General features: G+C 37.9%; 1 protein-coding gene across 4 annotated transcripts; it reads right to left on the minus strand.

Moving 5' to 3' along the window:
• Nucleotides 1-13: 13 nt before the first annotated feature.
• Nucleotides 14-27,998, minus strand: rab3gap1 (RAB3 GTPase activating protein catalytic subunit 1). 4 transcript variants are annotated; one of them, XM_003215088.3, is made up of 25 exons: nucleotides 27,925-27,998; nucleotides 27,755-27,810; nucleotides 24,233-24,308; nucleotides 23,520-23,652; nucleotides 22,337-22,415; nucleotides 21,335-21,454; nucleotides 20,580-20,745; nucleotides 18,955-19,054; nucleotides 17,251-17,332; nucleotides 15,558-15,626; nucleotides 14,696-14,769; nucleotides 14,254-14,346; nucleotides 13,367-13,533; nucleotides 12,581-12,679; nucleotides 12,101-12,273; nucleotides 11,252-11,306; nucleotides 10,351-10,698; nucleotides 9,319-9,456; nucleotides 8,575-8,802; nucleotides 6,110-6,206; nucleotides 5,919-6,022; nucleotides 5,708-5,823; nucleotides 4,511-4,613; nucleotides 2,916-2,936; nucleotides 14-809 (listed from the first exon to the last, which is right to left on the minus strand). In XM_003215088.3, exons 1-25 carry the CDS (start codon nucleotides 27,943-27,945, stop codon nucleotides 567-569), a joined length of 2,961 nt encoding a protein of 986 aa, XP_003215136.1. In that variant the 5' UTR covers nucleotides 27,946-27,998; the 3' UTR covers nucleotides 14-566. The 4 variants fall into 4 exon arrangements, with proteins under 4 accessions (XP_003215136.1, XP_062823039.1, XP_003215135.1 ...); XM_062966969.1 differs by having other exon boundaries at nucleotides 2,870-2,936; nucleotides 27,925-27,993; XM_003215087.2 differs by lacking the exon at nucleotides 2,916-2,936 and having other exon boundaries at nucleotides 27,925-27,993.
• Nucleotides 27,999-28,000: the final 2 nt, after the last annotated feature.

Here is a 28,000-nt window from a genome sequence, read left to right on the forward strand (position 1 = left end):
ATATGAAACTATGTAAATCCACAAATAAGATTGTATTTATTAAGCTGGACAGACATGTTTTAACAGCTTGAACCAATTTGTGGCAGCATTATAGGCAATGCAAAGTTTAAAACTGAACAGAACAAGCACTCACAAAAGGCCATGGAATTCTACAAGTATTACCATATTTAGATTTTACACAATATTAATATATAGTTCTCTGATATTTTGATTACCACTGTAAATAGATTGGTTGAATTGGACTACACTGGGGAGCTAAAGATGAGTAATTTTGTTTAATAACCTAGGAAAGCCCAGTAACACCTACAGCTAGACAAGGAGTTTCCACAGAAATTGGGCACTAACAAAATACTCTTTAAAATTTTACAAACATCTTATGAGAAAAATGTTTTGACTTTTTATTCATCTTGAGAATGTCTTGATCACTGATTTATTGAAGGAGTATCCTCATCTTTAAAGGACTGGATAAATTCACAATTCCATCAAATGGCAGGTGGTGATGAACCCACTCTGGTGGATCGCTCCTCATGCCATCCCAAAAGGCGCAAGTTCAATAGATGAAAACATTAGAAGAATGTTGTATCAGATGAAAAGGCACCAGCCAGTCGGAAGTCCTCTTTTGTAAGAACACTGTACATTCTCTGAGGCAGAGCTTTAGAGTAAGGAGCCGGCCGTGGGACTGTGGTGCGTAAAATGACCTCCCGCCCTGCCGGGAGAGGGAAGTCCGCAGCTGATCCCAAGTTCATGCGTTTCTCATCCATGGAGCCCGATCTCTTGAGTTCATCATCGAGGGGCATCATTGAAGCCGTCTAAAAAACAGAAGCCTTTCACTTGAGAAATATAATACTTTGCTTCATAGTTTTAGACCAAAGGTAAGGATACAGTATAAGACAAAGACTGCACAGGTAAACATGAGATTTGGATGTTTCCAAGCAGCAATACACAAAAGGTGAGACTGACATGAGCATGATAGCAGAATATTCACCATGTTAGTAAGTTGGGGCAAAGGCACATATTCCTTAATTCTGCAGTTCAGTGTGCTTCTACAATGCTTATTGTGGCATCAAAGCATTAAAAGCTCAGCCGTGAGTATCACGCAAGGGAGCGCACCACAGACCACTGTGTCAGGCAAGCGCAAAAGTGGATCTTGAATGGCTTTATATACTGATCTGATCCCCACACCAATTCAGGAATGTCCAACATTGGGCAGTATTTTCTATGAACTACTTAAGTTAAAAAAAGGTAAAGGTTTCCCCTGACATTAAGTCCAGTCATGTCTGACTCTGGGGGTTGGTGCTCATCTCCATTTCTAAGCTGAAGAGCCGGCGTTGTCCGTAGCCGGCATTGTCCAAGGTCATGTGGCCAGCATGATTGCATGGAGCGCAGTTACCCTCCCGCCGGAGCGGTACCTATTGATCTACTTACATTGGCATGTTTTCGATCTGCTAGGTTGGCAGGAGCTGGAGCTAACAGCGGCCACTCACACCGCTCCCAGGGTTTGAACCTGGGACCTTTCAGTCTGCAAGTTCAGCAGCTCAGTGCTTTAATACACTTCACCACCGGGGCGAAGTATACACAGGTAATCTCTCCTGGTCTGCCTCCCACAAACATACTCAGTCACTGGCAGGATGAATCTTCTTCCCATGCAATTGATCCCAGGTAAAATAGGTTTTGATTGCCGTAATCCTGAGTAAATCGTTACTGTGAAGAATCACAATCACAAATTTGCCACAATTTGTGATGCTATTAATGTACCTGATTCCCCCTCCCCTGCTCTCCAACCTACTAGGTGTCAGCTGCATAGGGAGATGGTGGCCCATTCTGCTGGTGATCAGAGTATGACAGTGATGCTTCAAGCTGGCAAGAAGGGGGGGGGGGGGGCGAGTTGTTACGCCAGGAGAGATTTACCATATATATTCACACATAAGCCTAAAAAGTTAAAAATCAATTCAAAAAATCTGGGTCAATGTAAATACTGGACTTTATCATAAGAAAAAAAACCTTTCTCTGAACAGAGTGGCAAAAGCCAAGAGCATACCCATCCCAGTGCAACTTAAAAAAGAAGCACCAACTCCTTCAATACTCTCCAAGAGTAGCTCTCTAATCTTCAGGCCTTTCTGAATTCTTGGGCAGAGATATGGCAGCCGGCCCCTTGAGGCAGCATTGGTGCTTTCCTGTCTGTGGAATGACCTTCCACATATCCAGGGGTCATATCAAATTCCATAATTTTGGCCCCCAAACCTGCTTCAGATTAACTGCAAGGTCGACATACCAGTCCAACATATGTAGCATGCACTCTGCACTAAACTATTGTCTTTCAAATTAGTAGTCCTCGCAACTCCCCTTCCCCAACAGATTTAAAACTTGTATCACAAACCTCTCTGGAAATAAATGTTTTCCCCTGTATAAAAGAAAGACTGCTGAACACATGGACCACTTTCACAAAATGGCTGAAGCCCATCCAAAAGGAAATACAGGTTGGCAAAGTTTACAAGAATTTTGGAAGGGGGGGGGGGGTTCTTCAAAAAATTCTTAACAGCATGTATGCTTGACCCCTCCTAGTCAAAAGACACCCAATGAAAGGTCACCAACAAAAACTGTATTTCCAAATGGTCCTCAAAATGTTCTTTTATGCTGTACTTTTCATCTGGAATGGCTCTCTGTTACATACTGATAAAACCAACTTGGAAGCTCCAGTTTTTCAATCACAAGTTTCTTCACAACTACTTCCGAAACCTGTGATTCCATAAAACTGATAGAAGCTGGACATATGAGAAAAACTTTCATGGTGTGAAAATGCAAATGATCAGTAGTACTCAAACCAATCCATTATGCTATGCTGCTACTGCATTCATTCCTGTGCACCTACATGAAGCTAGGCAGATGACTAGCGAATGAGGGAAAAGTCTTGTTACCTCCTCAGTAGGTTCGGTCAGCTGGATAAAAAAGGGAATCAGTGACAAAAGACAGAAAGAAAGGCAAGTCAGAGATGACTCACATGAGGTTAGAGACAGGCTTCAGAACTGCCTGCTGTTCAGAGGCAGCAGACACGCTGCAGTCAGATATAGGTTGCTATCAAGAGAATTGTGATTAACATTTAGATGACACACAGGTCTAACTGATACAGAAAAGATGGCCAGTTCAGACAACAGTGCAGTGAGGACTATTAAAAAATAAATCCACTAAATGCAACTTTCTATACACCCACACAGGTAGAAGAGTTCCCCATTTGTGGCAGGGCCTCCTTCATTTCAATACAGGTAATCACAACAGATACGCTGTCATGGCTGCACTTTTGCCATTGAAGATGAACAGGAAAACTTATGAAGTTCCTTTTGTACATCAGAGTACATGTTTTAAATCAGGGAACTTTCTGCATGCGTTTTTATGCAATTAAATGTCAGCGCAGTTGATACTTGAAAGACAATCCGGGATTCTGCTTGTCATTCAGTGCACCCACAGAAATGAACAGCAGAAAGCACTGCTTTTAGTGAGATTATAAAGAATGCTCTTTAAGAAGCAGAACTGATTCTTTTTAAAACAGTATATTTCCAGAAAAGTATTTATAAAATCAATTTCTGCACAGAAACAAAAATATTGTTTGCATTTGCAATGAAAATTAACTGTAGAAGCTAAAAAACTAGGATCACAGAATTTGTATGCAAATCTCAGGTTATCCTATTTTGTTTTAAAACAAAATAAGTTTTTTCCCCAGTATTAAACAGAAACTACAGTATTTATGTATCTCTATTCAATTAAAATGTTCAGTATTTCCACTGTTCAGCAGACTTTGTATATAATTTCAAGATCAGTGCATTGTTACCTTCTCAAAATTTAATCAAAATCCATGATCCAAAAGAAAATTAATTCAATGTGAAATAAACATTGAAATAAAAGCAAATAAATCTAGCTATGAGTCCACCATCCTGCAAACCATCCAATTGCAGAGACATGCTGAGGCTAGAATCTCCAAATCCTATCTTATATGGATATGGCATGGTGCATTTTTAAAGTGCCATTTCCTAGCATTTGAGATCTTGAGAGAAAACAGAACGCTCTTAAAACATCTTGTTAAATTGAAATATTTTTTGGCTCATGGAATGAAGTATTAGCATCTTCATGCATCACAGGAAGTACCATCTGGTCCCCACAAAACATATGCCATTATTATTTTTAACCCTAAATTAAACTGCTTGTACTAATTCAGGTTAGATTCTGTTGACTACCATTCAATTGTTGATAAGTAAATCTAAAATTATGGAAATCCCACCTGATCTACTTTCATTGGACATAAGCAATTAGATTTAGGATTTAGGCTTTAAAAGGCGGCGAGGCTTTGCAGTTTGTTTTGCATGCTATTGCAATCCCTTTCTAGAAAATATAACCAGAGTATCTTTATATAGAAAGAATTCTGAAGTTTGGAGGAATCTATCATCCTGAAACAGAAACAATAATAAATCTACATTGTAAGGTAGTTGTTTACCTATGTAGTCTAAAACGTTTGGCTTACCCTCTGTGCACTCATGAAAAGCTTGTGAATGATAGTCCCAGCAGGTCCTCTTCCCGCACCAATGACTGATACTTCTGGCTGTTCCAGAAAAGAATTCACAAATCTGACAAGACAGAAGTCAGAAAGCCAGAGTACTGTTTGTTATTTTTAAAAGATCTTGCTACTTCAAAGCCTCTCAATACAAGTAGGCACACTGAACATACCCAGATACTGAGATATAATTATATTACTTGTTTTGTTTACTTTTGATTGGTCATCTCTGCAAAACTGATTAAACTAACTAAATTAATTCCATTGAAAGCATGTGACAATTCAGTAATGAAGTGCTGAATACATGCTTTCTGAATCAACTACTTTGATTCAGAGCACATGTGACTCTGTCAATGTTTTGGCATCCAACATAGTTCTGGATAAATGCATCTATGGCTGTTACCTACAAAGGGCTAGTAACAACTTCACAACCTTTGGTGACACTGGATGTGCCCCGAGGTTTCAATCGCTCTTACTCTCTCATATACCAATCCTCCCTGCCCTCTTTCCCTTATTGTTAAGTGAACACAAGCATTAACCCTGGTTTCTGCCAGTCAATTCGAAACCAGTTCACATGCATAAAGATGTGTTTATAGTAAAAAGCCACAAGGCATTTTCTTCACCTCAGAATATAGTTAGGGATACAGAAATACAGTAGAGTCTCACTTATCCAACATAAACAGGCCGGCAGAACGTTGGATAATCGAATATGTTGGATAATAAGGAGGGATTAAGGAAAAGCCTATTAAACATCAAATTAGGTTATGATTTTACAAATTAAGCACCAAAACATCATGTCATACAACAAATTTGACAGAAAAAGTAGTTTAATACGCAGTAATGCTATGTAGTAATTACTGTATTTACAAATTTAGCACCAAAATATCATGATGTATTGAAAACATTGACTCCAAAATTGCATTGGATAATCCAGAACGTTGGATAAGCGAGTGTTGGATAAGTGAGACTCTACTGTATAAGTAAATGTCCTAAACTAAATACATTCATACATATTGATTGTAATCAAAGATCCAAATATGTCAGTTTCAACTTATATACCCAAAATGGTCTTGCACTCATGATGACAAACCAGAGCAAGAAAAGGGAGCATGAAGAAAATTTGATATGTTAAGGCCTGTGAAATTTAAGGAATCTAAGATCATTCACCTTTCTAGATCTTTCCGTTCCTCTTCCTTATCACACTTCTCAACACCAAATTTTGCTTTTAGTGACCTCGCTCGGGCAATTGTGGCTTCCACACTCAGAATCTGACCAATTATTTCCTATGCAAAGAGAGAAAACATTTCCAAGATGCCAAACGTCAGAAAGTTTCTTTTCTGGATGTAATAAAACTTTTTAAAAAACCAAAACACCTTACTTCAAGTTTTTTGTCCTCTGGATTTGGAAACCGCAGGACTTTACTAGAGTGGGTGATTATCAGCTTAATGATCTTCTTTACTGAAGAAATGTCTTCTAGGGATTCTATTTGGAAAATATGAGAAAAGATACTGTAGGTAACAGTTTACCCTTGCTCCAAGCATGCATTCTTGCTCACCAAGTGTTATTTACCTTCTTCCTTTACCTTGAGTACAGCTGCATGGATGACACAAGGCAGAAGATGCCTCGCAAGGTCAGCAGGTTTCTGAACTGCTAAATAGTGGAGGACCTACAGGTTTGGTAAATAAAGACCCCATTAGCATAGTAATCCATCACTAATATCTGAGCATCTTGCTTCTGTTCAATAGACATCATCTCTCTGCTATATTACATGCAAGCATTATGGGAATAAAGGCTATCAAAATGAACCCTAATAAAGCGAATTCTGTATTTATATTTTACAACCTTAGTACTAATGATCCATAACTCCAGGGGAGGGGGAATAATATGTATGGTATAGAGACTCTTGTATTTTGGGGAAAGTTTAGGTTTTAGCATGAGAAAAGTCAAATTACCTGAAAACGACTGGATTCTAAGAAACAAACATAATGAATATTCAAATCACAAAACCTGCCATGAAAAGTACATCTACCCTTTTAACCAGTAAGTAATTTTAGGAAGCTACTACAAATCAAGTAATAAACTAGTGAAACAATGCAGAGTTGGCTTTCAACTACCCAGCATAGTTCTCTGGATGAAGTGGTGTAGCTTAGAAGAAGAGGAGGATCTGTTTGGAACTAATGAAGGGCAAGAAGAATTTATTTATTTATTTATTTATTTCCATCATTTCTATGCCACCCTTCTCACCCGAAGGGACTCAGGGCGGCTCACAATCTGGCAAAATTCAATGCCAATATACAGTACAAAAAAGATAAAACATAAGCAATTAAATAGTTAAAACAGTTAAATAATTTAGCATAGTACAATAAATAAATTTAAAACACTACAATATAAAATACTTGAACCATTCGTCCACCAAACCTTGCACGTGAACCTTAATCCAAACCGAGTCGAAGCCAACGCAATGCACTCATTAAACGCTTGTTCACAAAGCCAGGTCTTCACTTTTTTCCTAAAACTCGGTAGGGATGGGGCCTGCCGGATATCACTGGGGAGGGAGTTCCACAGCGGAGGAGCCACCACTGAGAAGGCCCTATCTCTCATCCCCACTAGCCGCACTTGTGAGGCAGGTGGGACCGAGAGCAGGGCCTCCCCAGATGATCTTAAAGTTCTTGTAGGCTCATAGGTGGAGATACGTTCGGACAGGTAAGTTGGACCGGGAACATTTAGGGCTCTGTAGGCCAAGACCAGCACTTTGAATTGGGCTCGGTAGCATATTGGCAGCCAGTGGAGCTGACGTGGTGAGCTCCCTGTACGCCACTCCGGTTATAAGTCTGGATGCCACTCGTTGTACTTAATTGAAGCTTCCGGGCCATCTTCAAAGGCAGCCCCAGGTAGAGCGCGTTGCAGTAATCCAAATGGGATGTAACCAGAGTGTGGACCACCGTGGCCAAGTCAGACTTCCCGCGGTACAGGCGCAGCTGGCGCACAAGTCTTAGTTGTGCGAAAGCTCCCCTGGCCACTGCCGAGACCTGGGGTTCCAGGCTCAGCGATGAATCCAGGAGAACACCCAAGCTGCGAACCTGTGTCTTCAGGGGGAGTGCGACCCTGTCCAACACAGGCTGTAACCCTATTCCCTGTTCGGCCCTACGACTGACCAGGAGAACCTCTGTCTTGTCTGGATTCAGTTTCAATTTGTTCTCCCTCATCCAGTCCGACACAGCAGCCAGGCACCGGTTCAGGACCTGAACAGCCTCCTTAGTGACAGGTGGGAAGGAGTGACAGAGCTGGACATCATCTGCGTACAGATGACACCTCACCCCGAAACTCCGGATGATCTCTCCCAGCGGCTTCATGTAGATGTTAAACTACATGGAGGAAAGTACTGACCCCTGCGGGACCCCACAAGACAACGTTTGTGGGGTTGAGCAGGTGTCCCCCAATGACACCATCTGGGACTGACCCTCCAGGAAGGACCGGAGCCACTGCAAAACAGTACCTCTGAGGCCCATCCTGGCAATGCGCCCCAGAAGGATACCGTGATTGACGGTATCAAAAGCCACTGAGAGGTCCAGCAGAACCAGCAGAGACACACTCCCCGTCCAGTTCCTGGCGTAGATAATCGACTAAGGCGATCAAGGCTGTCTCGGTACCATGTCCCGGCCTGAAGCCAGACTGTTCCGGATCCAGAAGAAGCAGCTTATAAGGAAAAACTCTTCATAATTACTGCCAAGTCATGAAAGGCTTTCTTTTCAAAGTACATAAAACTCCCAAGTGTTCATCTTGGCTATTATTTGAAGTGCCTTTGATGACTATGTTTATACATTTCCACTAACAAAAAGACTTTGAATCCACAGGATTCTATTTTTGGAAGGAAAATCATTATTTAATCCAACCTTAAAAGCAATCTGCATGGTGTATGTTAATAGAATGAGCAGGATGGTGTACAGGACAGTCTACAGCATTCAGAAGTGGGTTGTGCCATTCTTAATTCAATGTTGTAAAGTCCAAACCTTCTGAATCAGGAGTCTTTTTACCTTTTCCGCCTCACGGGTGTCGTCAAAGAGCCGCCGCTGCCTCCTTGCTGGTATTGGCTTTGCGGTTTCCCAGGCTTCAACCCACATGTTGCTGGGAATCTTCATTCGGGCGCTCAAGTCACCCTTAATGACCACATTCCCTTTTTCATCCACAATTTCCTCTTCAATGTAATCTCGAGGGGAATACCACCTCACAAAGTCCTCCAGACAACAACCAGGGTTGGCTGCCTAGGATGGAATTGGGGGAGAGGGAAACACAGAAATAGAACGTAACTTTTACAAAACAAAACTTGCTTAGCAAAGTGGCTACATCTTTAAAAAGATGTATATAAAAGAGAATACAAAATCCTGAAAATGATAGTTATTAATTCAGAAGAAAGGCTGAACATGAGTGCTTATTTTTTAAAAATCAAAAAACAGCTCTACAAAATACCTGAACTAGATTTGTTTCTGACACTACACTATTCTCAATGATTTTGTAGGACAAGCCTTGTAAGCATTCTGAAAATCCATCAGAGACAAGGTAATAGCTAGCTTTTAACAACACAGACGACCAAATGCTCTAATACACATGCCTAAAAACAACAAGCAAAGCAGAAACCTATATTTTTCGACAGAGAATAAAATGAAAACAAGGGCTGAAAGTGTTTCTTGAAAGAATCTACTAACTGGTTTACTGGAGGAGTGATTCTAGTATATTAATGTTATAAAGACCATCGCTTGCAATGTGAAACCTGTGCTTACCTTAAAAGATTCCATGTCAGAGAGTAAGCAGGCACTCTGCATTCGAGCGCGGAGGTGGGCTCCTTCTGCCGATGTTCCCAGTTTAGCCAAAACTTCTGATTGTTCTTCTAACAGATCCTCAGTCATAGGAGCTGGTTCCTGCAAAAGGCACAGAAAGAATGCTGGTACTTGGAAATCAAGGCCTGAATCCAAATGTTAGTCCTAGTTAAAGGTAAAGGTAAAGATTTCCCCTGATGTTAAGTCCAGTCATTTTCCGACTCTGGGGGTTGATGCTCATCTCCATTTCTAAACCGAAGAGCCGGCGTTGTCCGTAGACACCCCCAAGGTCATGTGGCCGGCATGACTGCATGGAGCGCCGTTACCCCCCCCCCCCCCCCCCCGGAACGGTACCTATTGATCTACTCACATTGACATGTTTTCGAACTGCTAGATTGGCAGAAGCTGGAGCTAATAGCGGGCGCTCACTCCGCTTCTGGGATTTGAACCTGGGACCTTTCGGTCTGCAAGTTCAGCAGCTCAGTGCTTTAACACTCTTCACCTTCCTGTTTAATCGTGTGGCACTTACTTTGAAAATAGTTGTTATACTCCAGAAACTTGGGATTTTTTTGTGGCTGTCACAAACTACTGTATTTATTCGATTCTAATGCTCACCTTTTTAAACTAAACTACCTTCCCAAAATTAGGGTGTACATTAGATTCATGTAATATGGTAAATACTTTTTTTGGGTTTCAAGGTTTTAAAACTGAGGTGCGCATTAGAGTCGACGGTACATTAGATTTGAGTAAATACAGTATGTTGAATTGGTTGAGACTCGATGAGATATTCATTAAAAACTATAGCAAAATGTGCTGCAGGATGTCCCACAAAAACAAAATATTTGCAGTTTAATAAACTTTTTCCATGTTTTTATGATAGAACCAATTAGGAAATGACATTTATAAACCAGGAACAAAAATCATGTTACATAGTGTAACTGAAACAAGTTCACAGAAATCAGATGAGCAGAATGCTTCTAAGTATTTCTTTCTAACCTGTGTAACTGGAACATAGAGAGGGTCTCCAGGATGAAGCAAAGTCAAATTGCCATGTTGATGTAGACGGCCTTCCGGCTTTAATGATATAGTCTCTTTGCTGCCGTCTTTTGGGATCCCTTTCTTTCCACCTTCTTGTCCATTTGCTTTAAGATCCTCTGTGTCACTCAGGCATTCAAAAAATTCATCTTCACTATCACTCCATGATTCCCAAGACTTCCCTACTTCTTTTTCCTTATCACTTTCTTTCGAACCATCAGGTTTTCCAGTGTCAGCAGAAGACCGGTCAGAATTTACTTTTTTCCCTTCATCTCTTGCTTTCTTTCTTTCTATACAACAATTTAACATCTGGAAGTAAACACACATTGAAAAGATGTTATGTTTATTTTATATAATTCACTCTTTGTGTAAGTTACACAGCAAAAAAAAAAACAAAACCTATCTGAGCTCAGCAGCCAGGCAGTTATATCTTGCATTTAGACCTACTAGACCTACTATTACATAAGGACGCTTCACTCAGACAAACCGCTATCACCAACTTACATCAATTCATGACCCTCCTACTCATCCTCATGTCCCAGGATCCCTTAATTCTCAGAAGGTTGGGTGCAGGTGGCAATAGAAACATGGACAAAATAGTCAATTATATAACAGAATTGTGATCACATTTCTTTAGATCTAAGACCATGATTCAAAAATGTTCAAGAAAACTCTTAAAACTTAAGTTAGTACCATTATTGATGTTTAAGAAGACAAGAACAGTTGTCTGTGTGAATAGTAATTTTTATCCAACAAAATATAGTTTTATCCCATAAATACAGTGAATAGTCAAAGAAATGGTGCCAGATCTTAACTTTAATTTTTTTAAAAAATGATGCATTGCAGCTTCTTTAATATTTACCTGGAGTTTTTGGTGCAGTAAACAACATCTCAGATCCGGAGCACCACTAGCTAACCTAACAAGAAATTAATATGTTATTAATATTATTATAGAGGAATCTCCTGCCTGATATGGTCACCATATGATTCTCAGAAGTAGCAAAATATAGGGAAAATTGCACAACAAACATTCATTGAAGCCTTGGGCTGCACTCCAGAAATCAATTTAAGATGTCGCTGTAAATGCTTTTACCAAATACCTGTGTCTTATGCTGAAGTATAGACTAAACCTATTTTGGTCACAACCAATATTGTCAGCCCAACCTTCCTCACAGGGCAACTTAAGGCATCATTTTTGATTAAAGGTTTTCCCTTGACATTAAGTCTAGTCATGTCTGACTCTGGGGGTTAGTGCTCATCTCCATTTCTAAGCCAAAGAGCAGGCGTTGTCCGTAGACGCTTCCAAGGTCATGTGGTCGGCATGACTGCATGGAGGCTGTTATCTTCCTGCCAGAGCGGTGCCAACTGACTGACTCACATTTTCATGCTTTCAAACTGCTACGTTGGCAGAAGCTGGGCTAACAGTGGTAACTCACCCCGCTCCCTGGATTCAAACCGCTGACCTTTTGGTCAGCAAGTTCAGCAGCTCAGCGGTTTAATCCGCTGCACCATTTGGAGCTCCATCCATTTTTGATTACATCAAAAGCAAATATAAATAGGCCATACTGTCTGATATGGAACCAGATTAATGTGCTGAAAACAGGAATGTGTCTTTGGGAGCAACAACATGAGGTTCTCTCTAAGCACCAAAACAGTTCACACAAGCTATGGTTGTTACACACCACAAAGCACACGATTTTTCACAACTCACCCTGGGATGAAGATGTTGTTCTCCCATCTGAAGCGCATTTCCAAGACAAATTCCTGCCAGAGATGTGCAACTCCTTTGACTCCTCCATGGTAAAAGTTGATCATACAAAGGCAGAGAGCCAATTTGTAAGTGAGGCTGTCTGAAGGAGCCGATTTGAACTGAATGTAGAGATTCTAAACAGAAGAAGTAAGTAAGTAGGAGGTGGGATTAAGACAAAAACGCAAGAAAAAAGACTGTGAAGCAAACACTAAAAGTCAGGAAGCATATACTTCATTTCCTGAACCTGCAAAATGCATCTGTAAGTAGGATACCATTCTAAGAGAATTTTGATATTTTTTGCAATACATATAAATTTGATTACATAAATAACGGTAATAATACTCATATTCAAAGCTCCACAGATGTACATCTGGATTTTGTTTTTCCTTTATTAGGCCATTAAAATGTACGTAGTTTTTCACTTCTGCAGTCTGAACTTACATAGTCTTCATTGTCTGGGGGAGGAAGGCTTCCTGCTGATGTACTCGTTCGGGCTTCAGATACATCTGTTAATTTATCAGCAGCATCAGGGAATAAGTACTTAAAGGGAAAGTTCACAGAGTCAGCTTTCAAACAGAATGGCCATCCTGACATTTTAGGTACGTCAACAAAACTCCATCAATGAATGATTACTTAATATACTAAGATCCTTATTGCTCTGCCATGTAAGTGCTCAAGTATTAAAAAAAATTATATTTGTCCTTCCCAAAATCAGGTGCTGCTCACAGTACTTGATTTTGAGAAGGACAAATATAAAGGCACAATAAACAAAACAATGGCAATATCAGTAGCAAAACAGAACCAATGTACACCTACTTAAGAAGAATACTCAAGAGTGAGTTTTTATTCCCCCTTTAAGAAACAATGAGAGATAACTGAACCTCCTCTGGTAACAACCTCTAAGAATCTCACAATTCACCTCTTCAAAAGGTAAGAACTAGTATTCTGAAGTGGTGTCAAAGCAAGTCAGTGCAGGTGCTAGAATATCAACAAGATATTCAACACTTGAATTCCTGCTATGTTTTTCAGTCTGAAGCTTGTATATTCTTTAGGGGTGCCCACACAAAAGAGTATATTGCAACTGACTAAGGAATGTATAACCAATTCAAGAACACCTTACCTCAAAGACACTACAGCTGAAACACCAAAACTGGATAAAGGCATTCAGCTTTAAGAGAATGTAAATTCTAACAGAGTATTAACATGATATTTAACAGATTAACTTACCAAGAGAATAGTATTGAGGACATCATTATTTAATGGTGACTCATCTATACCTCTGTGTTTACGAATCTTTTTCTTAGCAGTGTGAACCATATTTGTCACTGACAGTTTATGGATTGGGACTGGTGCTGGCTCCGTGAGCTTTGACAAAGCATGGCTTATATCGGCATCTATAAATAAAACGATATGGCAAAATAAGACCAAAATTTATTTGTAGTCAACATTTATGTTCTCATTGCCTTCTCCTAACTCTTAAAAAGAGTACAACTAAAGGCTGCTTGCTAAACCTGAGTGTGCCACCTGCTGCCTGACCAGGAAAAAGGCTACAGAAGCTGGCCAAAAGCTGGCCAAAACTGCAACTCTGGAGCCAGTGACATTATAACTTTCTCTACATATACGCATCATCATCTGAGATATCTCTCATTAAATATGGAGAGTATGGTCCATTAAACTTAAAATAAGGCCTAAAGTCCTCAGAACCTTAAGCAATGAAATACAAGTCTACAAGTAACTCAGAGACAGCTATTGCCAGGATCTTCAGAACCAGAGAGGAAGGTTATTCTTCTAGCATTACGTATTCCTTGCTGAGCCTGGACAGTAATGGGAAATAACCCAACTCAGGATGCTTCCTTCTACATACAAGAACCTTGCCTAGCCTGGACGTCCATGGCAGCATTCAACGTAACAATTCAAGATGAAATGTTTTTCCTTGAAAATATGTTAAAAATTAATTGAATTTTCTGAGGAATGGGAAATTGTTTTACATCAAGATGTTTTAAAACAGTAACTCAGGTACTGCCATTCCTTCTCTCGATTTTACTTCCACAGTGGTGCACACAGACTACTTCAACAATTACAATGACCAAGAAAAAGGACTTTCGAACTCCTACCTTTTCCATCCTCTTCAAATGCTGATCTTCCCAGAATTTCATCAGTTGATTCTTTCCGGCGACATACTTTGAAAAATTCATTAACAAAATCACCTATGACAGGGAGGGGGAAATCATTTAAACCCACAATTAGATTCTATGCCATTAGTTTTTCTACTGAGATTCAGTTTTTCACTGCACATCAGCTGTCAATCCTAATATGGCTTGACAAAAAATAAGGCGTGAGAGGTCAATCACAATTCCTACAGTAATTTCTGTCTATATAAGCACTGACTTGGGAGGTGTGAACTGAAGCTACATAATGCAACAATGCACGTGATATCCATTTCTGTATGGACGTCTACGAGAGAATCTCATAAATCCAAGATACTACACTTTCTTAATCAAAATAATCAAAAACCTTAATAGAAAAAACAATATATATAAACTCTAGGTCACTTACTCAATAAGCACTGTGGATTATCTGCTTTTCTAACTCTTACAGACCACTGAGGTGCTTGAAGAGGATCCAAGTCTCTAAAAAGAGATAAATGTAATGTTGACTACTTCATCAATCATAAATATTGAATCTCGCAAGCTCAAGTATTTCCATATTAATTCTTAATAAACAAAACAAATTCTCCATTTTTATCCCGCTTATCTATTTTTCTTATTCTAACTCTATTATAATTATCTCATTGCAAATTCAAAACAATCCTATATTTTTTGCACAGAGCCAGGCTCACAAGATGACATTTGTTTTTTTTTTCTTTTATATATTTCAGAATTAGCAGTATTTTTCATTTTGACTATCAAGGCTCTTAAATGTATTACTACTACAGTTTCTAATGATGAGATACTGCACCTTAAAAGAAATATGTTACTAGATCTGGAGTGAGCAAAGCACACTCCTCCAGAGGTTGTTGGACTGCAAATTTCAATAATATATGTTCTAGAAAGAGGGAAAAATGACTTTAAAAAAGCTTTAGATCTTCAGGTTTATGAAAACCAATAAAATGGCTAGAAAAGAAACAGTTAAGAAGCAATAAAAAAGCCAACTTCTAATATTTGCAAAAAAATTGTCATAAGTCAAATTTATTTTTTGTAACTGTTCAGGTTAGATTTTATCCAAACATCAGGAAAGAGGGTTTTTCCTATTGAATAATACACACATAGGGGGGAAGCCAACATGGATACTACGGTACTTACTACTCATTATATAACAAAAACTGGCCAACTAAGTTACTTGGATTCTTTAAAAGGGCAGAATCTTGAAGCATGGTAATTAGATATTTGGTTTAGAAAACAAATAACAATGTACTTACGAGTAAACATCATTGTCTACAATTATGCCCTCTGTTAGATGAGGCCATGTAGTTGCTAAATGGAGTTCACTAATAAAAAAACAGAAAGAAGTACACTACTAAACAAAGTTAAAAATCACCACACAAATGCTAGCAATTACTTAGTTCCAAAGCTAAACTTATGTGAAATGTAGGAGTCCTTCCTTCCACAAAAAGCTTTCAATGTAGTTCAGTGGTTCTCAACCTTGGGGTCCCCAGATGTTTTTGGCCTACAACTCCCAGAAATCCCAGCCAGTTTACCAGCGGTTAGGATTTCTGGGAGTTGAAGGCCAAAAACATCTGGGGACCCCAGGTTGATCTAGTTGATTAATCTATCTGCAGATGTGGCAGGAAAGAAAACTTGTGCATTTTCCTTCTCCACCCTCGGGGGCACTAATGAACACACATGCACACTATCCTACCTGCACCATGATACCTCCAGACTGTCTTAACTTATAACAGTTAAGACAGTGCCTGTGGCTCTAACATCAGCCCTTTTCTTCTCCTCTATGATTTTAACACCTCTGAAAAAGCCAGTGAAACTCTGAAAGCCAGCATATGTATTTTCGCATTTTGGTTGACCAATAAAGGTATTACATTTTTGCAGATTTTGTGGCATTTTGCTGCATGACCTGAATAATAATAATAATAATAATAATAATAATAATAATAATAATAATAGCCCCCAATGGTGCAGTAGGTTAAACCCTTGAGCTGGCAGGACTGATGACTTGGAGGTTGGGTTGCTGACCTGAAGGTTGCCAGTTCGAATCCAATCCAGGGAGAGTGTGGATGAGCTCCCTCTATTAGTTCCAGCTCCATGCGGGGACATGAGAGAAGCCTCTCACAAGGATAGTAAAAACATCCAGGCATCCCCAGGGCAGCGTCCTTGCAGACGGCTAATTCTCTCACACCAGAAGTGACTTACAATTCCTCAAGTCGCTCCTCACAGGAAATAATTAACTAAATAAATAATAACAGTTTTATTTCCTACTCACCTCGTGGCTCGAGGCGGGTTAAAACATAGCTAAAATACTATTATGAATTGCTCCCTATCCATGCAAGAGCAGTTTTATAGAGGGAATAAAAGACTGAAGAGAGAGAGAGGGGAAATCTCTCCACTACACATGTTCTAGCATTGAGAAGATCCCAAACCAAACTTTTCCTGCAGGAACTACCCAAACTGAAATTCCAAACTTAAGACTACTGCTTTACAATATAATACATTTTGTTCTTGCCATTAAAAATAGCATGTGTGTGTTTAAATGATTGAAGTATATTTGCCATGAACAAATAGCATGTATATTTACTTTAATCCTTTAAACACATGGATGTAAGAATTAAATCTTCTCCTGGCATCAGAGCAATTTCCCTTAAAGTTCCATTTGTTGTTGATATTGTTTCTGAGTTTTTCATTGGAGCACCGGGGCAGAAGAATTACATTTCTGGGGAAAATACATGTTTTAAGTGCAGTACCACAAAACCTGCTCTTTTGGGTAACAAGCAAATCTGCAAAGCCTTACACATATCTGCAATATGTTAAGTTACAGCAAATCACAAGAATAAAACTACTGAACTACTATGTGGCAAAGTGTCTGCAAGTTGGCATTTGTAAATCAGCAAAGACAATTTCATTTTACTACAAGGCCTGTATATTTATCATAGTAGATCGTACCTGATAGGATCCTCACAGGCACCAAATGGCAACTTTCCAAATTCAAGTCCCCCAACTTCTCCTCCAACTAAAGCATCAATATCTATTGGCAAAACATGTTGCACATTATATCAGCATGAAGTAACTGCATTCATTAAATAATGGAATAACAATGTTATTCCAATTTCACAATTTCAGTGGCAAAATGGCACTACCTAGAAGTATCGTCCACCTTGTGCGACTGGAGCAAAACAAACAACTTAGCATCTGCACAGAGGAAGAACTGATGCACAGAGGAAGAACTGTTTAAAGCTACAGACAATGCAGTTGCTGTTGCCCGTTTTTGGTCCAAATATATTTAGCAGCTTGTGATTTCTTTATTTTATCAGTTTTAAACTTATTTATTATGCAGTGCTTTTGACACAAAATAAATAAATAAAATTTCAGGTAGATTATTAAAATCAACGGGACTTAAATTGTGTTGATTAGCAACTTTAATTCATTTAGATAGCTCTACTCTTGTTAAGACTATAATTGGATTTAGCTCAATATCCTGAAACAGATGGTAATCCATATGATCCAGTAAAGGATAAAGTAGCCACCATAAACAGTCTTAATACCCGAGTTGCAAATGAAATGGTCAAATAACTCATCCAGCATACATAATTTCTTTAGAATCACAGAAACATGTATCACTTAACATAGGTTATTTTTAGATTTACCAAATAAATCAAGGGAGGGCAGCGCAGAGTCTGCACATACCCCTCCCATTTTGGTGACCTCATTGCTAAGTTTGCCACTGCACTCCTGCAATTTAGCATTGACGGTGGAAAAAAAAAAGCAATGCACCTGAACAAATAAGGGAATGTTCCCTACCACTACAGTTGCAAAAACAAACTACAGTAGAGTCTCACTTATCCAACGTAAACGGGCCAGCAGAATGTTGGATAAGCGAATATGTTGGATAATAAGGAGGGATTAAGGAAAAGCCTATTAAACATCAAATTAGGTTATGATTTTAAAAATTAAGCAGCAAAATATAATGTTATACAACAAATTTGACAGAAAAAGTAGTTCAATACGCAGTAATGCTATGTGGTAATTACTGTATTTATGAATTTAGCACCAAAATATCACGATGTATTGAAAACATTGACTACAAACATGTGTTGGATAATCCAGAACATTGGATAAGCGAGCGTTGGATAAGTGAGACTCTATTGTACTTCTCTTTGAAAATGAGACACAAAGTTACAAAAGGATTGTGCATCATGTTTGAAAATCACACTGTGATGCTCAGAAGCTTTCCAAGAAATCCTTATGTGATGGATCATCTGCTTATAACTACATTGACATTCGAGGAAGGGATGGAGTTCTACATCAGAAAAGAGTTTTGCAAACACGTCAAGTCCTTTGCTTAAAAATCAACTTATACATTGTCAATAGGAAAACACCACTAACAATTTCCAAACTTTTAAGAATACCTCTGTTCTACTGGAACTCTTTCACATGCCGGCATAGTAGCAACTTCAAAAATACCAACATCTTGGCTTTATTACATCTAGGACCATTTTAAAACTCTCAATTACAAAAGCAGCTAATCACACACAAAGAAGGGGATAGGAGGTAGAAAACCGCTATCACAGCGTTCTACCTGGATGATTTTATATACTAAGTTTCACTAACATCAAATATTTATAATACAATAAAATTATAATATCTCACCTGGTGGCTGTTGAGGCCAGAAATACTGTTGCCAATCCTGAAGTACATATGTAAGTCTAATACTTATATTTATCGGAGGTAATGGAGTTAATGGACAGCCCTAGAAGATATATGAAAAAATCTATGAGAAGCCATGACCAAAGTATGTACACTTTTATTCTAAATAGGACTTAAAAAAATTGAAGAGAAAATCTCAATATTGCAATAATTTATTGCACTGGATAAAAATAAACAAAAAATATTCATCCTTATTTTTTTGAAACATTAAAACCAAACTGTTTAATATTAAACAACTAAATATGAAAAACAGTAACAAAAAGCTGGCATATTAATAGCAATCAGATACTTAAGAACATTTCAGCATCAAAAATGTTGCTAGAATGAGACACACATATATTAATAACTATCTCCTTGTGCTGAACAGCAACCTATGAAGATTACTTGAAGTCCAGAAACTGCTTGTCATTAATGAAGTGGTGACTATTGTTCCGGAAAGGGAAGGAAAGCCCCACTGCACATGCAAATGCCTCTTGGCCCCCTTGGTGGCAAAGGCTAAGTATGTTAAGATGAAAGGAAACAGTTGTTGGAAACACATGGTATGTACTACCTACTCTCCTGGTCAGCAAATGGATCATCTCCATTGTAAAGCACCCAATATGAAATTATACCAAATAATATTGGATGAAACGAACATATGTTCAAGTTGTGTTACAGATATGCAATGGCCCACTTATTAATGCAAGTCAGCATTTAACATTTTAGTCTCTTGCACTATACAACTTCGCACTCATCTCAACTGTACTGCACACTTCAAACAGAAAACAGATCTTTAAAAACATCAGAAAAAAAATTTCATACTTCTCCAGATTAACAACAGAGGAAAGAACTAAAAAAGTAAGTTCAACAGCAACAGCTTTTATTATAGTAAATCTTCATTCATTCTGAACCACACAGTCCTTAAATAGGGAAGCAATGAGGATAATGTCCAAGTCTTCCTGATGAAATCAAAAGCACAGCATACATTTACTTTAAACCATGTGCAGTCATCCAAAGTCTGTATTATGTTCACAAGATCTAAATTATTTATGTGGATATCTGCATGTACCCATGAATCTGAACAGATCCCACAAATATCTCATCTGCAGGATCTACCAAAGGCTGCTTAGTCATCTTGTTTTGACATATTGCATTGCAAAATCTAGGTTGAATATAAGTTACAGACATAAGAAGCATTTGCTGACTTTTTTTTACCCAGCCATGCAGTAAGAAAAGCTATTAGACCTAACTGAAAGCTTGCCACATACACAAATGACAAACTGTAGAGAAACCTGTGGCCAGTGACAATCCGACATCTGAGAAATGTAACATGTGAAACAACCTGTCATGCACTGGAGCTTCATTTCCCCTCTGTGTACTCACAAACATGAAAAAAAATCACCTTCTTTCTGAATGTATTTTTAAACATTTTTATTGGGGTTTACATTCATAATTCATAACAATAGTACTTCCCTTTTTTAACATTTGCCTTTCCAATCAACCAGTATTTTTTTCCCTCCCTTCCTCCCTCCCTCGCTGACTTTTGTGAGGACAAATCTTGGCATATCCACCCACACAGATATACTTACAATCTTTGATTTGAAGATATCCAAGAGTCCTGACAAATGGGTATACTGACTGGGCACTTTGCGAAGATGAACCATTTCAAAATCTGTCCTGACTCCAGGACCTTGACACTCTCCTACATACATTCTTCGCCATTTGTGATGAATCTGCACAAATACTGGCACCTGGCTGCAAAATATTCAGACGTTTTAAAATGTTTTAAGAAAAAGCCATCTAACAAATAAAATGTAATCAGACCACATAATTTTCCATTATATAATACATCTATTGACCAGGAGACCAAATTATTCTTGAGATTATGTTAGAACAAAATGCCATTTCAAATAATATAAAAGAAGCATTTAAAAAATCTAATTTCAGTAGATTGGCCCCATTGTGTATTAACTTTAAAACAGTATGGCAACAAGACAAATTTTATTTACAAATGCTATTAATGAACATTTAAAATACTAGACATAATAATTATAAATTACAAAGTCCTGCTCTCCCAAGTGTGAAGAGAGTATCTGGATCATTAATCTGAAAATTAATTTTCTAACTAGGATTATAGTCTATATATTTAGAGGGATATTGGATGAGATAGGAAATAAATATTTCTTTATGTAAGCATGTTTTTTTCTCTTTTTGCTCAGAAGACAACAGCTATCTCACATTTGAAACAGGAAGCTTTCTTCATACACTTCTTCAGCCAGTTGAATATTTTCTCTCAGCAGAACTACACATGCAACAATAGCCAAATATCACTACTTATACTTACCATCCTGTGTTCCCCAAAGCAATAGAAACTGAACTCAAGAGAAGATTACACTTGGATTCACTAAGAACTGCATCATTATTTGCTGCTGGTGCAATAACTACAAATTCACGCAAACCATACCTAGAACAAAAGCAACAATATTATTTATAAATATTAAATTCTAAAATACACACTGTATTGTCATTGGTATTAGCATATGAAAAATTTCTCTTTTTGTCTCTCTCCATTGGTTATTCGTGTTCCATTAACATTTGTTCAAAGTAAGCCTAATTTAAAGAAAAGCGTATTTTTATTTATTTACAATATTTTGGATCAAGGCTTAACCATTTCAGAACAGCAGGTATTATGAATGTGCAAGCCTCTGGATTCTGTGCCAATTCTATTTTTTTTTCATTTTTCTCCTTCAGAGTTCATTAATGTTTACTATTGTATCCAAAGCCAATTAACTAGAGTTCATTGAAACAAGTCAAGTTCACAAACTATGGTGTGAATTTTGCTTTTTTAGTAAAATAAGAGGAAGATATTTGATTGCACTCATCAGAATCCATCAAGATGGGGGGGGGGGGGTCTCTGCAAGTGTTCAATAGATGGGTCTTTATTTTTTGTTTTGATTTTAGAAAAAGCCCATCACAGCACATGTGCATTTCAATGGCTTATTCAGGCTAGAAAAGTTCCAAGTCCATTTTAATTTTACATTTTATTATCATTTGTTTTAATGCAGCCCCTGAAGAAAGCAACTGAAATATAAACATAAGTCAAAACATGTTGGGCTTTGAAAAAAGATCCACAAAGAATAAAGCCCATCTCTTCAGCACTTAGAGATGTACTGCCCCCTTTATCCCTGTGGATTCCATCATCTTAAGAATTGCAATGCTTTAGTCATTCTATATGCAATCTACTGCTAATGACATATTTGTATGCTCTCTAACAATTTATCTATATGATCTACAACTATAATTTAGCTGAAGAAACAAAATGTAATACATTAAAATACAAACATACCATCTTACTAGGCAGTGAGCTCTGGGAGGAAAATCATTATTCATACAGAGAAGGTCTTGCATAGAAACTGGAAGTACATCTGTTAAAAAAATTGAAAGTATTAGGTCTCCACATTTAAAATTAATAGAAAATGTGTATGTGTAAGATACAAAGCAGAGAACAAACAGATTAAAATTGTTTTCATTTAAGAAACAAACAAGTTTATTGAAACTGAGATGGATTCAAATTCAACAAGACTGGGTTGGTAGAAGTAGACTTCCTTGACTCCTTCCATCCAAAACAACTCATCTGAGTTGTATGACACTCACAGGAATCTCCCTTATAGCTAGACATCACTGGAAGCAGTTCTCCAAGATTCCCGGATGGATTTTTTTCTAGCTCTTTAGACAAATCCCTGGGGGTGTCTACTCCACATATTAACCAGGCCTGACCCCTGTTAACTTCTGAAAGCAGACAAGACTGTATTTGGGGTGGTAATGATCAGAGCTCAGGAACCGTGCTGATGGTATAAGCTCTGCTGCTGTTTTTGGTTGAGGAGAGATGTTCTGATATAACATGCATATTTCAGCTTGCAAAGACTGCAATTTTAACCTTTTTACCCTGGAGAAAGCGTAACAAAACATGTATTTTCAAAACAAAAATGTCAACATTAAAAAGAAATAACCATGGAAAAATGTATTGTGTATTGATGCAGATTAAGATATTCTCTAGTAGTTTTCAGATCTGTATGTACTCAAGCATGTCATATATTACAGGAGTCATATTTCTGAGGTGGATTGTTATTTCACCACACCTATGAGACTTGAATAACAGGAACCATTCAGTCTCTAAACAAACATTTAAGTTCACTCTCTAGGCTTGCATACCTTTTTAAAGAATTAGCAATCCTGGAAATAGCTTTTACATAATAGCCTGTTCTTTATTACAAACTCAACCTGAGGTAGATTCGTTTTACTGATAACATCACACTGGAAAGAACGACTGGATGAAAAAATTCATGTTCCTTTATTTTATTAAAAAACCAGAAAATCAGACCTCTGATATCAATAAGTTCCTGTACATGAAAATAATTCAGTTGTGTTTATTTTTAGAGAAGAACTACTGTTCCTCAAAATAATAATATGGTCATAGTACACAGAAGCTATTAATTCAAGATAATTTCAGCTTTAGACAATATGTCTACCTTCCACTAGCTCTTCTTTTGCATCCTTGTCATTTGATTCCTGCACAAGGTAATGGTGTGTAACAGAGAAACGAAAATCAGCAAAAGCAATCTCATCCGATTTTTCCTCCCATGCTTCAGTGGTATATGCACCCTGCATATTAAACAGAACTCACATTAATTATATTTTGGTAAAACAATCTACAAGATACTTTAATGCACATGTCATATGAAAAATGATATAATTCCATTGCTACTTTCAAAAAATATTTTCAAGTTTTATATACAGCTCTGCAACACAGAGATAAAGAGCCACTAACCTACAGATGTAGACCAACTATTATTTCCATTATGCCATATTTAGTAAGACAGAAATTGATTTCCAGAACATCTAGTGCAATCTTAACCTGTGGGTCCCCAAATGTTTTGGATTTCAGCTCCCAGAAATCCTAACAGCTGGTAAAAAGGCTGGGATTTCTGGGAGTTGTAGGCCAAAAATTCTGGGGACTCACAGGTTGAGAACCAGAGATCTAGTGAGTCATATGCTCTCTAGTCCTGATCAAACAGAATAGGGGTATTTTCTATACTGACTAAATAAGAAACATAATACTATTCCTGTTCCTTCTTTTCTTTTCCCCCTTGTTCTCCTACTAACATTATTTTCCTTCATATATGGTTAAGACATGGTTACATTTGTACTGGTCTCTAAATTAATCAGAAACAGATGTCTTTACCTTTTCCAAAGATTTGCCTGATGAAGCACCAATAAGCTTCCAGTCATTCAAAACCTCTTCAACTTTGGAAATAAATCTAATGAAAAAAGTTATAACTTTGAGGTTATTTTCATACATTACCTATATTTATATTCTTAAAAAATGACAGGCAATCTTTAAGGTTATACCTGCATAATGCATTTTATCCAAAACTAATCTAGCTTAATCTGACTACTTTAAATGGTTTCAGATGCTTGTCTGAGAATAACAGGTCACCACTAAATGAAATCACAATTGCATCTTGATCTGCCAAAAATGGTAAATAGAACTCAATCTCATCAGCATAATGATACATTCCAACTCCCAGGACAATTGCTCCTACTAAAGTAGTTCCATGGAGATGTTAAAAAACACAGGAAACGGGACTGAATCTGAAGAAACCCATGGGACAATTCCCAGAAAAAGGAAATATGCATGTCTCAACAAAATAAACTTCAAATGAGATTCCTTCATTCCAACTTTAGATTACCCTGAAGCATAACACATTCAACAATAATGAAATCTGCTAAAAGACCAAGGAGAAATAGCAGGCACACATTCCGGCTCTCACTCCACTGCAGATTATGCACTGGGCTGACCACTGGTTGACAAACTAGGCCAAGCACCAGACTTTAACACACCTAGATGCTAATGTTTGGAATCTGCGCATCTTATTAATGAATCTACAGAGCCCTTAAAGCAGAACAATTAATTCAACAAGCAGAGTCATCACTGGAAAATACGAGCAATTGAAGCTAACATTATGATCTATCTATCACATTCCCTTCCTGTGCCAGATTAGTGAATGCCATGGACAAGCTGCTTCCTCCTCCCTACTTTTAAGACTATAAGGCTACAGAAAATAGGGCAGCCACTCTAAAGGGAGTGATGCTGCAATCCTGAACACACTTACTGGAAATTAGAAATTAAATTGTTGAGTACTTGTGCATAAGACTATGGTTTTAATGCATATCCTTCTATTTCAGTAGTTCTCAACCTGTGGGTCCCCAGATGTTTTGGTCTTCAACTCCCAGAAATCCTAACAGCTGGTAAATTGTGTGGGATTTCTGGGAGTTGTAGGCTAAAACACCTGGGGACCTACAGGTTGAGAACCACTGTTCTATTTCTAAGGGAGTCTGGTGCAGGTGGGTTGAAAATCAAGAGGCTGTTTGTTGCTATGAATCCATAAAAGAAAATAGGTTCTCTGGAACTACAAATACAAGTATCCACTGTTACAGTAATACAGAAATTGTTTTAGATGTCATTAAACCTTTATTTAGTTCAATGCATCAATGCATACAGATACAAAAAACGCATTGCTATACAATAAAACAAAGGACTGTTACATTCACAGTAAAAATAATATTTTTCTCTTGAAAGAGTCTTCATCAGGTGGATTGTAGTCTATTCTTTAAGTTGTTTTTCTGAGTTTTTAATATGTGTTTTATATATATATATATATATATATATATATATATATATATATTCAACTTAAAGAATAAACTACAATCCACCTGATGAAGACTCTTTTGAGTTGAAACCAGTTGTGGTTTAGGAGACTACTATCCATAGTAAAGAAATAAGAACAATTATTATTATACTGTATATAAAAAGAGGAGTCAATTTGTGTATTTGGAGTCTACTACTTCCCACTAAAGAACAATTATCGTTTATGAGAAAAGGAGTCAATTCATCTTTCAAGAGAAAAATATTATTTTTACTGTGAATGTAAGTCCTTTGTTTTATTGTATAGCAATTCATTTTTGTATCTGTATTCATATTGATGCACTGAACTAAATATAGGTTTAAGGACATCTAAAATAATTTCTGTGTTGCTATGAATCCACCAGTTCTCTCTTCTAACAGAACATGGAGCTTATTGCAAGCAAAGCAGGTGCTCCATCATAGATATGATCACTACCTTGCTCACACCTCAAGCATTATGTTATGCTTCTTCAGAAGAAAAGATTTACTCAGCTCACAAAATCCCAGTGCCAGGATGACCAGCAATCAGGGTTTTACCTTTTGCAGATTTCCAGGCATTCATGTAGTGGGGAAGTGTTACATCTTTGATATCATTAATATTTTATTTTTGAAAATAGTCTACACTATTCTAAAAATCACATTTAACAATGCCACCTGCAAACCAGGGGGTTGGTAGAATCCAGCAATACAGAAGATTAGGAGACCAAGGCAAAAACAGCATTGCTTTGATACAATCTTGAACTTAACCAAGTTGACAACTGTAAGGATTTATATTTCAAGTGCAGGGTTGTTTAAAATAGACATATTTCAACTGTCCAAATATTCCAAAGTTGGAGAAGAGGAAGAGACACCAAACATAATCATCATCATCATCATCATTTAATTACTTATTAATCGCCCTCCATCCAAGATGCTCTAGGCGATTTACAAGATAAAATTGTAAAGGATAAAAATACATACATACAAATATTGATAAAATTAACATAGATTAAAAGCTCTAGTAAAGAGCCAGGCCTTGAGTGCTAGGGTAAAAGGCTCTAACTCACGCATGGCTCTCATATAGGGCAGCAAGGCATTCCATAAAGCAGGGGCAGAAATAGAAAAAGCTCTGCGTCTGGTCCTTTCCAAGTGCACTTCTCTAGGAACCGGTATATAAAGTAAGTCACGTTGGGATGGTCGTTGCGACCTCCGATGATGGGAGAAGGAGAGACGGTCAATATTTCAATATTCTGCCCAACAATATTTCTATTCTGCCCAACTCCCTGAAGGGACTCAGGGCGGATTCCAACAAACAATGGCATACATTCAATGCCTCCATAAAACATATAGATATTGCATAAAATCCCAACAAGACCCCACATAGGAAAACTGCGTTAAAAACCTATCATAAAATTAAACCTAATCAGTGAATTGAACATAACATCTATAAATTAAACCAATACAGTCAGACAGAATCAAACAAAAATTATATAGTGGCATGGAATCTAAATAAATGTTCACAATAATTTACAAAAGCCAACTGAAGTTCAACACAGTTGTGTCGGTTGGATTATGTAGCCTATGGTAAATTGGGAATACACTAAATATACTTTGCTCTTTCCTTCCATTTGTATGCGTGGCATTTTCTCCACCACAGGAACTGGTTCCTTTTAGCTAGTATTCAGTTATAATTCTTTGATTAATGTAATATTCAGTTACAATTCTTTGATTATGTCTGGGCATGGCCCCATGTAAGCCGCCCCGAGTCCCTTCGGGGAGATGGGGCGGGGTATAAGAATAAAGTTGTTGTTGTTGTTGTAACCCCAGGTGAATCTACACTGTAGATTTAATGCAATTTGACAGCACTTTAATTGCCATGGCTACATGCTATGGAACCATGGTATTTGTAGTTACAGAAGGTGCCTCAACAAACTGCAGTTCCCAGAATCACATAGCATTGAGCCAGGGCAGTTAAAGGGATGCCAAAACTGTGTTTATACACTGTAAAGCAGGTATGGGCAACGGAACGGGGCGCCTTACCTCTCCCACTCCGAGGCGGTGGTGAAATCCGTGATTTCAAAGACCTCCGACTCCGGCTGAGGAGAGAGGAAGGGGGAAAGGGGGAGGCAGGCGGTTAAATGGGATTTGGGCGACAGAAGAGACATGGAAAGAATAGGAAGCTAAAGAAACACGAAGGCTCCTCAGCTTACCTCACTGTCCGCCGCCATCATGAATCGCTGCAAACCCGCAGCTTCCCGAAAGGAATTATGGGAAGGATAGCAAGGA

The sequence above is a fragment of the Anolis carolinensis genome, chromosome 1 (assembly GCF_035594765.1).
Source record: "Anolis carolinensis isolate JA03-04 chromosome 1, rAnoCar3.1.pri, whole genome shotgun sequence".
NCBI lineage: Eukaryota > Metazoa > Chordata > Lepidosauria > Squamata > Dactyloidae > Anolis > Anolis carolinensis.